The sequence below is a fragment of the Nerophis lumbriciformis genome, linkage group LG09 (assembly GCF_033978685.3).
Source record: "Nerophis lumbriciformis linkage group LG09, RoL_Nlum_v2.1, whole genome shotgun sequence".
Taxonomy (NCBI): Eukaryota; Metazoa; Chordata; class Actinopteri; order Syngnathiformes; family Syngnathidae; genus Nerophis; species Nerophis lumbriciformis.
Genome location: NC_084556.2, coordinates 54,832,501 through 54,848,392, shown reverse-complemented (window position 1 = coordinate 54,848,392; position 15,892 = coordinate 54,832,501). Strand labels below are relative to the sequence as shown.

At 37.0% G+C, this 15,892-nt stretch overlaps 1 protein-coding gene and 1 long non-coding RNA gene across 2 annotated transcripts; both read left to right on the top strand.

Moving 5' to 3' along the window:
* Nucleotides 1–1,492: 1,492 nt before the first annotated feature.
* On the top strand, nucleotides 1,493–9,466 carry sod1 (superoxide dismutase 1, soluble). The gene is made up of 5 exons (XM_061962857.2): nucleotides 1,493–1,659; nucleotides 5,649–5,745; nucleotides 5,810–5,879; nucleotides 8,944–9,061; nucleotides 9,136–9,466. The coding sequence occupies exons 1-5, from the start codon at nucleotides 1,588–1,590 to the stop codon at nucleotides 9,241–9,243; spliced, it is 465 nt and encodes a 154-aa protein (XP_061818841.1). The 5' UTR covers nucleotides 1,493–1,587; the 3' UTR covers nucleotides 9,244–9,466.
* A 1,866-nt stretch (nucleotides 9,467–11,332) lies between these two features.
* On the top strand, nucleotides 11,333–12,756 carry LOC133607181 (uncharacterized). Its single transcript, XR_009815390.2, has 3 exons — nucleotides 11,333–11,524; nucleotides 11,872–11,999; nucleotides 12,287–12,756. It is a non-coding gene; the product is annotated as an uncharacterized lncRNA (long non-coding RNA).
* The last annotated feature ends 3,136 nt before the right edge of the window (nucleotides 12,757–15,892 follow it).

The window sequence follows — 15,892 nt, the reverse complement described above, 5'->3', positions numbered from 1 at the left end:
TGTACAATGGGCAGGTTAAAAGATAATACGAGTACCAAGCAAACACAACACAACACAAACAGAACACGATAAAAAGTAAAGAAATAAAATAGAATAAATAAAAAGATAAAAACAGGTTGACAGCAGGTGTATTATGGGGCGCCATTGCAGGATGGATATCACTCAGTGTTAAAAGCCATGGAATAAAAGTATGTTTTTAAGAGAGATTTAAAAACAGGAAGAGAGGAGGCTTGTCTAACACTCAGGGGTAGGTCGTTCCAGAGCTTGGGAGCAGCAACGGCGAAAGCTCTGTCACCTCTAAGCTTCAGCCTTGTGTCAGGGACCGTCAGTAGCAGCTGATCAGCTGATCTTAGGGATCGGGTGGGGCAGTAAGGCTGAAGGAGGTCAGAGAGATAGGTTGGCGCGAGGTTGTTTAGACATTTAAAAACAAATAAAAGGAGTTTAAAATTGATTCGATAACGCACGTTTTGTACTGTTTTTGTACTTACTTTCATTATTATTTCTCAACTGTTTGTAAATGTCGAAATTTATAAATAAAGTTTTATACAAAATAAATAAAAATAAAAATAATAATTTGTTATTATTATTATTATTTTTTTTATAAACCTTTATTTATATAAAAAAAATGTTTTTAATTATTATTATTATTATTATATATATATTTTTTAAGTGTGAAACGACTCACCTCCTGCTTTTGGATTGGTCAGTGTGGATTATTGCTGCCACGACCAAGAGATATAATAAAACGTTCCTCCCTTGGCGCTGTTTTGTACTGTTTTTGTACTTACTTTCATTATTATTTCTCAACTGTTCGTAAATGTCGAAATTTATAAATAAAGGTTTATACAAAATAAATAAAAATAAAAATAATATTTTGTTATTATTATTATTTTTAAGTTATATTTTTTTTATAAACCTTTATTTATAAATAAAATAAAAATTTTATTTTTATTTTTATTTTTTATTATTATTATTATTATTATTATATATTTTTTTTTTAAAGTGTGAAACGACTCATCTCTTGCTTTTGGATTGGTCAGTGTGGATTATTGCTGCCGCGACCAAGAGATATAATAAACCGTTCCTCCCTTGGCGCTGTTTTGTACTGTTTTTGTACTTACTTTCATTATTATTTCTCAACTGTTTGTAAATGTCGAAATTTATAAATAAAGGTTTATAAAAAAAAAAAATATATATATTATTTTATTTTTTTTATAAACCTTTATTTATAAAAAATAAAATAATAATAATAATAATAATATATATATATATATATATATTTTTTTTAAATAAATAAACCTTTATTTATAAATTTCGACATTACAAACAGCTGAGAAATAATAATGAAAGTAAGTACAAAAACAGTACAAAACAGCGCCAAGGGAGGAACGGTTTATTATATCAAAATCGGTCAATAATCGACACTGACCAATCCAAAAGCTGGGAGTTTGACGATACTCGTCTGTGATTGGCTGTTGTTAAAGCCCGCCCCCTTTGCGCAGCATAGAAAAGTTTGGTTGTCGCAGCTTGTCAAGTGAGTCGCAGCAGCAGCAACGACGACATAACCAAGTATTCTCTCCCGCAAAGATGCCCCTTAAAGCTGTTTGTGTGCTCAAAGGAGCCGGGGACACCTCCGGCACTGTGTTCTTCGAGCAGGAGGTGAGTCGTTTCACACTTAAATGGACTAAACCGCCATTTAGAGTCTACGGCGTGTCATTGCTAGCATGCTAAGTTAGCATAGTTGTCCATTTTAGTGCCTGTTTAGAATGTTGACAAACTCTTCCTTTAAGGCGGGACTCTTAATTAGTTCAATAAAAAGTGACGTTAGCGTGCACAAAAATGTTGTACTTCCGCCGTCAAGGAGTGTAACATAATTATGTTGGCGGTTACTAAGACTATTGTGTTGTTTGTTCAACTGAACTTGTAACCTTTGCACGCGCTTTTAATGATTGATTCGCGCCTGTTGCGTAAGGCCGTCATTTCCGTCGCACTTAATAATAATAATAATTAAAAAAAAACTATGTAAGCGTCCTATTCTATTAGTTTACCATATGTGCAAATTAAGTGATAATAAAAAATGCGTTTATCGGCAGACGTTGAATATATTTAAAACTGCCGAGTCATGACGTGACGTCATTGCCTATATTGGCTCAGCCCTGCTAAAAAGCAGCACAAGCGGACACAAACAAATGCATTGCAATACGATTATTAGCATCCGGTATTTTGTTTTTCACTAGTTTTCTTATTTAATGATTCTCCCAGAGACCTTCCTGTCTGCCAGCAGGTGTCATCTGTTGCTGACAGCCTGTTGATTGTGGGAATGTAATTTTATTTTATTTTGAAATCTGATTAATAAATGTACATTACGTTGAAATTGCACGTTCCCCATAGGCGGTTGAAAAATTAAAATTAAATACACAAACTTGTGTAGCCTGAAACAAAAGGACCGATAAAGTAAAATGAATTGTGTGACCATGTATTTAACCCTAGGGCTGCAACTAACGATTATTTTGATTGTCGATTAGTCAGATAATAAAGCGTACACCTATTCAGTGGCTGTAATTTTTCCATCGACTTCTAAACGCAGCTTGAGTTATTTTAGGTAATGACTAATTCATTCATAAATATGTATTCATACTGTAACTGTGCTGCTCATTCAGCTGTTATACAAATTAAAATGTCCATTTAAAAGAAAGTAAAGGCAAATTGCTAACAAAAAACAATTAACCTTGTTTATGTATTAAAAACCGTTAAAAAGCTGCACACTGGTATATTGACTATGGATTAACTCTTGGCAATTTTAGCACTCTAATAGACTCAATATGTAGAATTGTATCTTTGATTAATTCTTAAAATGTTGGCTATTTATTTACAATTTTATGATACCCCGGCATTAGTGTGTGCTTGTTATTGTGCCCTTTTTTTACGGCATTGCAAATTGACGCTGCTTTTAAACCGTACTTGAATGGATGTCGACAAAGTTAAGCTGGCTGACTTTGGCTAAAATGATACCGTATTTTCCGCACCATAAGGCGCCCTGGGTTATAAGCCGCGCCTTCAATGAACGGCATATTTCAAAACTTTGTCCACCTATAAGCCGCCCCGTGTTGTAAGCCACATCTAACTGCGCTAAAGGAATGTCAAAAAAACAGTCAAATAGGTCAGTCAAACTTTAATAATATATTAAAACCAGCGTGATGTGGGCGCGCATGGAGTCGTATATCAACATGGACAGAGCTGCGTGAAAAAAGCCACCCGGCCTCTTCGCGTAAACTTAAACTTACCTTAACCACTCGCTCATCTTTTCTTCATCCATCCCTTCGAGTTAGCTTTTATGATGACGCCGGCTGGAAAGGTCTCTTTTGGCAAGGTCTTCCTTTTGAATATCACCATGGGTGGAAGTTTCTGGCCATTAGCATGGCAAGCTAGAACCACAGTGAAGGATGACTTCTCATTCCCTGTGGTGCGAATATTCACCGTACGTGCTCCCGTTGTATCCACAGTGCGGTTCACAGGAATATCAGTTGCTGTGAAATAGTAATCCGTGTGCGGATGGAGAGATTGCGTCTTTTCATGAACCGGATCCCTGACGCTTAGTAGGAGCCATTTTGTGGTCTTTACAGATGTAAACACACAAAGGAAATGAAACGTACCGGTACGGTAATATCCGCGCGCTTTTTCTTCTTCTACGCGGGCGGGTGGTTGCTTACAGTAGAAGAAGAAGCGCTTCCTGTTCTATGGGGGCGGGTGCTTACCTTGGCGGTTGCTTGCGTAGAAGAAGCGCTTCCTGTTCTACCGGGAAAAAAGATGGCGGCTGTTTACCGTAGTTGCGAGATCGAAACTTTATGAAAATGAATCGTAATAATCCATATATAAAGCGCACCGGGTTAAAAGCCGCACTGTCAGCTTTTGAGTAAATTTGTGGTTTTTAGGTGCGGCTAATAGTGCGGAAAATACGGTAATTAAATCTATATTTTTTTTACACAACTTCCCGTCACTCTTGTTAGCTTATGCCTTGCTAGCCAGCTGACACTCTAACCGAAAAACGTGAGTTTTATGAATTTTTTTGTCCAAAACAACCCTGTTTTTCATGGCAAAAACAAAAAATATGCAATATCCCCCCGTCCCCGCCAATAAAAACTCAAAGGGGAATGTTTGATGTGAAGTAATTGGAGCCTTAAATAGGTCAATTCATAATATTGATTTTTGTTAATAGTTTTTTGAATGACCGTTTACTTAAAAAAATATATATAAAAAAAATCCCACTAAAATAAGGGTTCCTAAAGGGTCATCAGTGTTCAAAATATTACATTTTATTTTTTACTTTTAACACTTTACTCTCTATTATAGATCAATTTCAGATTTGTCTGTCATTGTAAGTTTTTTTTGTTTGTTTTTATGACTTTTTGTCAAAGTAATCTTTTTTTTTTTTTTTTTAACAGAAAAGACAACAAATATGCAATATTTTCCCCAAAAATATTTTAAAGTGGAATAATTGATGTGAAGTAATTAGAGCCTTAATTAGGTCAATAATTCATAACATTGATTTTGATTCATAATTTTTTTTTGAGGAATGACAGTTTTAATGAAAAAGAACAGCCTGCATGGCAGTTTTATTATAGTCAACATTGAAACTTTTTCTCGTTAAATTTCATCTGTCTGCTCTTTTGTTCCACTTAAATATTTTTAGGGCTGTCAAACGGTTAAAATATTTAATCGCATTTTGTTCATTTTTAATTCAAAATTAATCGCAGATGGATATAATCTTTCATCATTAATAAGTGTACCCTAGACAGATAATTTTCTGGTTTTAATTCCATGACTGGACGATTAGTTTGCTTTTAAATGTTTTTTTAAACATTACTCTCTTTTAAACTGCTCAACACAAAATGGACAAACACTCTTAAGACATCCATCCATCCATTTTCTACCGCTTATTCCCTTCGGGGTCGCAGGGGGTGCTGGAGCCTATCTCAGCTACAATCGGGCGGAAGGCGGGGTACACCCTGGACAAGTCGCCACCTCATCACAGGGCCAACAGAGATAGACAACATTCACACTCACTGTGGAGTTTGCATGTTCTCCCCGTGACTGCGTGGGTTCCCTCCGGGTACTCCGGCTTCCTCCCACCTCCAAAGTCATGCACCTGGGGATAGGTTGATTGGCAACACTAAGTGGTCCCTAGTGTGTGAATGTAAGACAATTAAATAAAATTGCTTGCAGTGTATTGGTGTCTCCTCAGAATTTGTATTGCTGCTGTAGGAGCACTTGCATTCAGAGGAGCAGCTACACTTCCATGTTTAGATGGCAGTTTCATGCATTAATAACACAAAATATGGATTGTTACGATCATGCTTTGATTGTCAAAGATGTAATCTGTGATATTTCTACCTGGATAAATGCTTCTGACGTTCTTTCTGCTCGCTCAGTAGCATGTGAACTCCCGCTGCGACACGGTTCAAAGATCAAAAAGGCTGTAAAAATGGCCGTTAAAAAAAAATTGTGCCGTTATTAAAATGTACAGTTGTCGCGTTAACTTTGACAACCCTGGTATTTTTAGAATGTGCCGCAGGCCGTTAATAAAATAGTGTCAACATTTTGTCATGCGGGTGAGCGCAGTAGTCAATTATGTTGTCGATCTGCTTTAGAACGACTCGTCCCCGGTGAAGCTGACGGGTGAAATCAAAGGCCTCACGCCCGGGGAGCATGGCTTCCACGTGCACGCCTACGGAGACAACACTAACGGTAAGCACCGCTGGGATACAAAGTTGTAAATGTGAAATAGGAATCACGCTGTTGTGTTGATCAGGCTGCGTCAGTGCCGGCCCCCACTTCAACCCCCACAACAAGACTCACGCCGGCCCAAAAGATACGGAGCGGTAAGTCATGTGGCCGGGATTTTGTCATCTCAGGTGAGCTCACACCTTTCCCTGTTGTGAGACTATCATTTATTAGCTCTAGTCTGCTGCAACATACCGTATTTTCCGCACTATAAGGCGCACCGGATTATAAGGGTACCTTCAATGAATGGCCTATTTTAAAACTGTTCATATATAAGGCGCACCACATTATAAGGCGCATAGAATAGACGCTACAGTAGAGGCTGGGTTACGTTATGCATCCCGTATTTGCGAGATCTGTTGTGGCTCAATATTGGTCCATATATAAGGCGCACTGTCAGCTTTTGAGAAAATTGGAGGTTTTTAGGTGCGCCTTATAGTGCGTAAAATACGGTAGATGTATTGCGCCCTCTGCGGGTTGCTGCCAAAATAATAATCACCACTTTTACTAATGCTAGGTAAAACCTTGTGTTGTCCTCAGGTCAGCAATCTATTTATGGTAATAAATTAGAGATGTCCGGTAATATTGGCCTGCCGATAAATGCTTTAAAATGTAATATTGGAAATTATCGATATATGTTCTAAAAAAAGTAAAATTAATAACTTTAAAACACCGCTGTACGGAGCGGTACATATCCGGCAAAACACGGACGTAGGGCATACTTGCCAACCCTCCTGATTTCCCCGGGAGACTCCCGAATTTCAGTGCACCTCCCGGGGCAACCATTCTCCCGATTTCCACCCGGTCAACAATATTGGGGGCGTGCCTTAAAGGCACTGCCTTTAGCGTCCTCTACAACCTGTCGTCACGTCCGCTTTTCCTCCATACAAACAGCGTGCCGGCCCAGTCACATAATATATGCAGCTTTTTCGCACACACAAGTGAATTCAAGGCATGCTTGGTCAACAGCCATACAGGTCACACTGAGGGTGGCCGTACAAACAACTTTAACACTGTTACAAATCTGCGCCACACTGTGAACCCACACGAAACAAGATTGACACACATTTCGGGAGAACATCCGCACCGTAACACAACAGAACAAATACCCAGAACCCCTTGCAGCACAAACTCTTCCGGGACGCTACAATATACACCTCCCGCTACCACCAAACCCCCCCATCTCCCGAATTCGGAGGTCTCATGGTTGGCAAGTATACTCTAGTACAGTGGTCCCCAGCCAACGGGCCGCGGCCCTGTACCGGTCCGTGGATCGATTGGTACCAGACCGCACAAGAAAAAAAAAAATTTTTTTTTTTTATTAAATCAACATAAAAAACACAAGATACACTTACAATTAGTGCACCAACCCAAAAAACCTCACTCCCTTATTTACAGTCATTCACTCATTTACACAAAAGGGTTGTTTCTTTCTGTTATTAATATTCTGGTTCCTACATTATATATCAATACAGTCCGTAAGCACACATGACTGTATTTTTTTATGACAAAAAACAAAAACAAAACACCACACCCCAAAAACCCCCCCCGTCATGCAGAAATGAATATGAAACCTGCAACTCTGGTCCATGAGTGAAAAGAAGTGACAATGGAAGTATTATTGGAGCAAAGTTGTTTGCAAACCCCCATCTCCATCAGTGCGTCTGCAATGCAATTCACGTGTCTTTGAACTAATGTGTGTGTCTGTATCGCAATGTGTGTCATCACAGGCCCAGTGTGTTTGTGTTAAGTTGTTTGTCCCTATTGGAATTTTGTCCACGGGTGATAAGTAAATCTGGCCGTGTTTCCTGTCTTCTTACACGTGACTTATTGCTGCGTTTCTGCCGTCAGAGTTGTGTGCGTAAGGCAATCTGTCTTACCAGATTGGTGTGAAGCATGAACCCCAATTGGCCTGTACCTGACAAGTTTCAGCTCGTGGAGGACTATAAACACAGTGCCTTTAAAGCACGCCCCCAAGACTGTGGTCCGGGTGGACAAGATATGACCGATGAACAACTTCATTCGATAATGAAGGTTGCCTCAGCTCAAAGCCTGAGCCCCGACATTAATGAACTAGCATCCTAGAAAAGATGTCAGGTATCTGGCTTGGGCACATCAGATTAGATCAGTGTGTTGCAAACTGAGCAGTTTAAAGTCCTGAATGGTTGGTTTATTCGTTTTTTTATTTTCTAATTTGTTAGCCTGTGGAAAAAGTTAATGTTATTTACCTCAGAAGGCTGCAAATAGAAAAGAGGCATTACATTTTTATTTAAATGGTATTTTATATGCCATTGATATTTTTTAATTACCGTTATTATTTGTAACTCGATTTTGCATGTCACTATAAAGTTATATAAGCCTTGCTTGTTCAAAATTCATTGCAAAGCTTGTTTGGGTCCCTATCAAAAGGTTAATTTGTTCAACCTTGGCCCGCGGCTTTGTTCAGTTTTACATTTTGGCCCACTCTGTATTTGAGTTTGACACCCCTGTACTAGAGCATACTTGCCAACCTTGAGACCTCCAAATTCGGGAGATGGGGGAGGAGGGGTTTGGTGGTAGCGTGGGGGTGTATAGTGTAGCGTCCCGGAAGAGTTAGTGCTGCAAGGGGTTCTGGGTATTTGTTCTGTTGTGTTACGGTGCGGACGTTCTCCCAAAATGTTTGTCATTCTTGTTTGGTGTGGGTTCTCAGTGTGGCGCATATTTGTAACCGTGTTAAAGTTGTTTATACGGCCACCCTCAGTGTGACCTGTATGGCTGTTGACCAAGAATGCCTTGCATTCACTGAAGTGTGTGTAAAAGCTGCATATATTATGTGACTGGGCCGGCACGCTGTTTGTATGGAGGAAAAGCGGACGTGACGACAGGTTGTAGAGGACGCTAAAGGCAGTGCCTTAAAGGCACGCCCCCAATAATGTTGTCCGGGTGTGGGAGAAATTCGGGAGAATGGTTGGTTGTCCCGGGAGATTTTTGGGAGGGGCACTGAAATTCAGCAGTCTATTGGGAAAATCGGGAGGTTGAAATAGATACCGATAATTGCATTTTAAAGCATTGATCTCTATTCAAAACTGTTAATAGTGCAGCCCTACTGTCGTTTACATGAGTTGTTGAGTGAAATCTTGTCTTTTTAAAGCAGTGACATTTGTGTTTTGGTACGTTCCACAGACACGTGGGGGACCTTGGCAATGTGACGGCAGGCGCAGACAGCCTGGCCAAAATCAACATCACAGATAAGGTCATCTCCCTCTCTGGCCAGTACTCCATCATCGGCAGAACCATGGTGGTCAGTTCCTCTTCTTCCATGACGGGAATGTATCTTTTGCACCTGTCGTCTTTTCACCGTGATTTTGCCCGTAGATCCACGAGAAAGCCGACGACCTGGGCAAAGGAGGCAACGAGGAAAGCCTAAAGACCGGCAATGCCGGCTCACGTCTGGCGTGCGGAGTGATCGGCATCACTCAGTAAAGCTTTTCCCTCAAAGTCTTTCTTCCCAAAGCACTTAAAAGACCAACTAAGCTACTAAGTGTGTTTGTGTAGCGTTGTGAAGCTGTGTTTTTTTTGCCTCAGGTGTTGCTAAGCAACCAGTATTTCCACTCTTCTTACTTTACAAGCTATTCTTTCTTCTGCCAAGCTCTTTAACAAGTTGTAAACTGACAAAGTTTAATAAAGTTAATCTTCGTGATGCTCACTTTTTAGGATTCTGTCAGGTCACATGTTAACGTTATGCTTATTTTGGCTTGTAATTTAAAATAAATACAACTGTTTGATATCAAAAACTAGATTTGAATCCAAAATCTTCACAAGTTGATTTGTATTTACAATGTGATTGGCCACTATGTAACTGGAGATGTGACCCCAAACTAATATTGTGTAGCATGCTGTCCAAGTAAAAGGTCATGTTTATTAACATTTTATGGCCCGAATGATACCTAGGCAGTCTAGCATAGACATTTTATAAGGGTACGCTACTGGCGCTGACAAGACGCGGGGCCGCCATCTTGGAGTGGTGATCTACCCCACTCAGTGAAATTTATTTGGCAGGAGCAATGAACTGTCGGCGCATTTAATTCATTTGACCTCACTGAATACCACTGATTTTCACACGCTTTTTTGTCATACGTGTAGCTATGATAAAGGACACATGTTTTATTATTTAGTTTGCTTAACAGTAATAGAATATTCTTTATATGCTATAAGTGACCAAACATCCTAGATCAAAACTGGAAATATAATCCCAGAGAAGGGGGAAAAAACGGTCAGCTATTTTTAAGTTGAAGAAACAATATGATTAGGTTATAAATATATACATGCATGTATTCTACATAAACAATGTATGAATATATTAGATATCTAATTATCTTAGGGACCTATAGACTGTCTTGGCACTTTGTATTGATATTTTGTATTACATTCTTCCCTTAAATGATGTTTACAGTGATTGTTTTATATGTATTTTTTATGTATGTCGCTTTGGATAAAAGCGTCTGCCAAATACTTCAACACATAAACACCTGAAAGTCTTTATATCAGCTAAAGCCACCAATCTGTTTCACTGGATTCACAATAAAACCAAATTCTGTCTTACCCAACAATGTTAGTATTTGAATATTGTTACTTGAAGACTTATTCCTGGTTACAATTATACTGTTGAGAAAGGATTGTCTTATACTTTGCCTAAAATGAGAATGCATCATAATCCGTGGCGGCTGGTGAATTTACCCGTTGGCTTTTACAATCTTTATCTTTGTCATTTATTTCAACTTTGTTATTCAAGTATGACATTTTAAAATTTTAATTTCATTGACAAGCAATTCTATTATGGTCATATTCTTGTTTGCTGGCAGCTACGATTTCAGTACTATTGAAGATCTTTGCTCCTTCTCAACTCTGGTAGTATGCTTTTCACAAAATACAACCAATAGTACGTTAATGTAAAAATCTTACTTGTGAAAAGTAATCCCCCGATTCCTGTTTTTAACAGACCGCTCATTTGAGCAGGAAAACACTGAACACCATCCTTGTTTTCTACCTGTCAACTGTCAGTTTAGGCTGCTTGCCGGCTCCTCGTCACCACTTCAAGATGGCGGCCCAATTTCTCGCGTCACAACAGCCAATGCTGCGTCTCCTTATAAGATGTCTCGCATTAGCAATGACGCAGCGTACACGGGCAAGACCGAACCAATTTTGATTCTACAAATTATATTTACGTATGACATTTCAATAATACTTACAATTTATGTATGTTAATTTTAAAGTAAAATATAATTTTGAGATCGAAATCCAATGACGTCACCATTTCATCATCCCTTTTGTAGCACACGCGCAATCTTTCCAGTAAGATTAGCCACCTTACTCTGAAGATGGAACATCAAACTAATACTTTTTCAGGCTAAGTAGAATGTCATCCAGCTGGAGTCTAAATAAGAACATTGTAACCTATTTTCATGGACTTGCCTCTTTGTAATGTTAAATTCCTGTTATAAGCTGTTATACAGTATATGCCTTGAGCTCTTATTTTGAAGAGCGGAAGTGGTGAAACATTGTGGTGGATCGGAGTTTTGCATACATTGTATAACAGCTTATAACAGGAACTTAACATAACAAAGAGGCAAGTCCATAAAAATAGGTTACAACATCTTTAACATTTTATGGTCAAAAGCCATTTTTTTTTTACTGCGTAATCATTCCTACCGGAAGTGGCATTTGGCTAAGCGGGCTAGCATCGATGCTAGCATTAGCAATGGCGGTAAGAAGAAACCAACCTGAATTCTACAATTACGTGTCATTTAAATAATACAATAATCTGCGTATGTACGTCTACTGTATTTTCATTTGTTAAGACTGCCTTTTGTGAGGAGCTTTTTTAAATATATATTTTTTTAATTAGTAAAAGGTTCAATGAACTGTCGCCGAGAATGTTTTATACTTCGGAAGTAAATGTAGCATATAAATCCTATATTTTGAATTTATGTTTTTATTGTATTGTTCCTCTGTGTAAGGTGACAATTTCTATTGTTTTAAAACATTTTATTCCAAAAAAAAACATTCGCCACCATTCTGACGTATGCTGCACTGCACGGTATCGTCCACCAGGGGGTGACGTCGAGCCTCACCTGGCAACAAGCACCCTGATGCTTCATCATCATCATCATCCCAACATTCCCACTCACTGTTTGTCAGACTCATCCAAAACTAAGCTCTTCTGAAAAGTGAGCGAGGCAGTAAGTCCACACACTCAAATATTGATGACAATTATTCCCTGTGAATTATTAACCGCGGTGGCGCACACATGAAAACATTTGATGAACATGTCACACGCAGCTGAGCTACTGAAATATAAATACCATTTTATGATTGGAGGGTTTGGATGCTAGAATTGGATCCGTGCTTCTTTCTGGCCTGTTATTAAAGTGAGCAGCTGTGGCCCCGCGTTGTTTACCACACACACACTTCCTGTCATGCTCGTCCTGTATTGCTCTCTCATTCTTATCCCCTTTTTCCCCCGCAGCAATCGTCTGGAACTCCATGCCTCTGATCTCCCTTGGCGAGGGTTTTTTTGGACAGAACATACACGGGTCAGTTACAAATTGTGTCAAAACACCCCAAAGGAAACAATGACCAAATATGGAGGAGGGACAGAAGTAATTGAAATAAAAAGAAAACATCAGAACAAAGTAAATTTTTATACGAACTGAGGAAAACAATTTGTATTATAAAAACAGAGCACTATGATGAAAATGGAATTGTATTTTTTGAGGATATACTGTAAAAAGTTTAAATAAATTGGTCATTTTAAAGGGGTAAATCCCAGTATAGGCTGAAACGCAAAACTCAATAAAGGTAATATCGAATATTGAAAAAAAGCATAAGTTAAATATAAAATTGTAATAATCATTGAAAAAAATTACTGACTTTATCCTGGTAAAATGATACATTTCCTCACAATATTTTGTCTTAATAAGTATTCTCTGGTTTTCATTTTGGAGTTAAATAAAAAAATGTATATATATAATTATGTAGCGTTTCCGAGAGACCTGTGGTGGCCAAAAAACTAAGTAAAACTGTCATTGTTCACAAAATAATAATGAATAAAAATCAACGTTGTTATGAATTATTGACCTATTTAAGGCTCCGATTACTTGACATCAAATATTACACTTTGAAATGTTTTTTTGGGGGGGAAATATTGCATATTTTGTGCGTCCGCCATGAAAAACAGGTTGTTGTTTTTTTGACAAAATGGGCATAAAACATAAAAAACAAACAGAAAACAACATTGATTTCAACTGATAGATGTGAAGTTGATTGAGAGATTTAGAAGTAGTTAGTCAAAAAAAAAAAAAAAAAAAGGTAAATGGGTCGTACTTGTATAGCGCTTTTCTACCTTTTTAAAGAACTCAAAGCACTTTGACACTATTTTCCACATTCACCCATTTACACACACACATTCACACACTGATGGCGGGAGCTGCCATGCACGGCGCTAACCAGTCCCATCAGGAGCAAGGGTGAAGTGTCTTGCTCAAGGACACAATGGACTAGGATGGTAGAAGGTGGGGATTGAACCAGTAACCCTCAAGTTGCTGGCACGGCCACTCTACCAACTTTGCCACGCCTTCCCGTATAAAGGAAAAAAAGTTACATACATACACATACACAAATGTACATATATGTATATATTGCATGCATATACATATGTATTATATATGTCTATATGCATCTATACATATGTATATATACACATATGTGTACTGTATATGTATATACATATGTACCGTATTTTTCGGACTACAAGTCGCAGTTTTTTTCATAGTTTGGCCGGGGGTGCGACTTATACTCAGGAGCGACTTATGTGTGAAATGATGAACACATTATAATATTATTGATGTCATTCACGTAAGAGACTAGACGTATAAGATTTCATGGGATTTAGCGATTAGGAGTGACAGATTGTATAGCATGTTCTATATGTTATAGTTATTTGAATGACTCTTACCATAATATGTTATGTTAACATACCAGTTGGTTATTTATGCCTCATATAACGTACACTTATTCAGCCTGTTGTTCACTATTCTTCATTTATTTTAAATTGCCTTTCAAATGTCTATTCTTGCTGTTGGCTTTTATCAAATAAATGTCCCCAAAAAATGCGACTTATACTCCAGTGCGACTTATATATGTTTGTTTCCTTCTTTATTATGCATTTTCGGCCGGTGCGACTTAGACTCCGGAGCGACTTATACTCCGAAAAATACGGTAAATATCAAATTGTAATAATCATTGAAAAAAATTACTGACTTTATCCTGGTAAAATGATACATTTCCTCACAATATTTTGTCTTAATAAGTATTCTCTGATTTTAATTTTGTAGTTAAAAAAAAAAAAAATAAATATATATATATATAAATAATTATGTAGCGTTTCCGAGAGACCTGTGGTGGCCAAAAAAACTAAGTAAAACTGTCATTGCTCACGAAATAATAATGAATCAAAATCAACGTTGTTGACCTATTTAAGGCTCTGATTACTTCACATCAAATATTCCACTTTGAAATGTTTTTTTTGGGAAAATATTGCATATTTTGGCGTTTGCCCATGAAAAACAGGGTTTTCTTTGACAAAAAGGGCATAAAACATGAAAAACAAAAAAACATTGATTTCAACTGATAGATGTGAAGTTGATTGAAAGATTTAGGAGTAGTTAGTCCAAAAAAAAAAAAAAAAAATATATATATATAAGAAATATACATATATATATAAAGGAAAAAAGTTATATACATACACATACACAAATGTACATATATGTATATATTGCATGCATATACATGTGTATTATATATGTGTATATGTATATATACATATGTATATACATACATATGTGTACTGTATATACTGTACATATGTATATATATGTGTGTATATTTATATATATACATATGTATATACATATATATATATATATATATATATTCAGTGGAATATAAATAACATATGTATATTTATACATACATATATACACATAATGACATATATATACAGTATGTATTCAGTGGAAAAGTGTGGACAGTCCTGTTTTAATGGGTGATAAAAGTGTGTAAAGGAATGTAAGAAATTATTTTCCATTATCGGCTGTTAGAAATAATTCTTCTGACCCAATTTTCCACTTTGGATTGTGGCCAGGAATTTTTTTTTCTTCTTTTTACCGTAAGTCCCGCGGTAGACGTGCAGTTGCAACAGGTGAAAGGTTACATTATTTCACTTTGGCTGCGCGCACGTCATATTTCAGAGAGAGCGGTAAAAGTGGCGCCGCTGCCAGATATTCCTCACCCGCTTGCACACACACGCAGGCAGCGAGGCTGGAACCCAGCTGCTTTTAATGTGAAAGTTTTGCTGTGGAACCAGCTCGGCCACATTTTAAAGGGCGTCCCGTCACACCTGTGATCTACTGATTCATTGGTCGGGATTTTGACTAATTCAAATACAGACTGATTTTTTATTATATATATATATATATATATATATATATATATATATATATATATATATATATATATATATATATATATATATATATATATATTTTTTTTTTTTTAAATACATTTTTTTATTTGTTTATTTTTTCTAACGTTTTAATTAAATTTTATTATGTATTTATTATGTATTTTATTTTTAATATAAAAAACCCAATAATTAAATTATAATTACTACACCAGCATATTGGCATGAGCATGTTATATATATGTATATATATGTGTATATATATATGTATATGTATATATATATATATATATATATATATATATATATATATATATATATATATATATATATATATATATATATATATATATATATATATGTATGTATGTATGTATGTGTGTGTATATATATATGTATGTGTGTGTATGTATATACACAATTTTTTATGACTCAGACCCTTTTGGGTCCCGGGGCCAAACTTGAGAATCTTCATATTGTATTGGTTTTCAAAATGTAAAATATCAAAATGGCCCCCGCATACATCTATTTTTCAGTGTGCGGCCCTCAGTGGAAAAAGTTTGCACACCCTTGGCGTGTGTCGCTGCACAAGCTGTACACTGACCTCTCTAA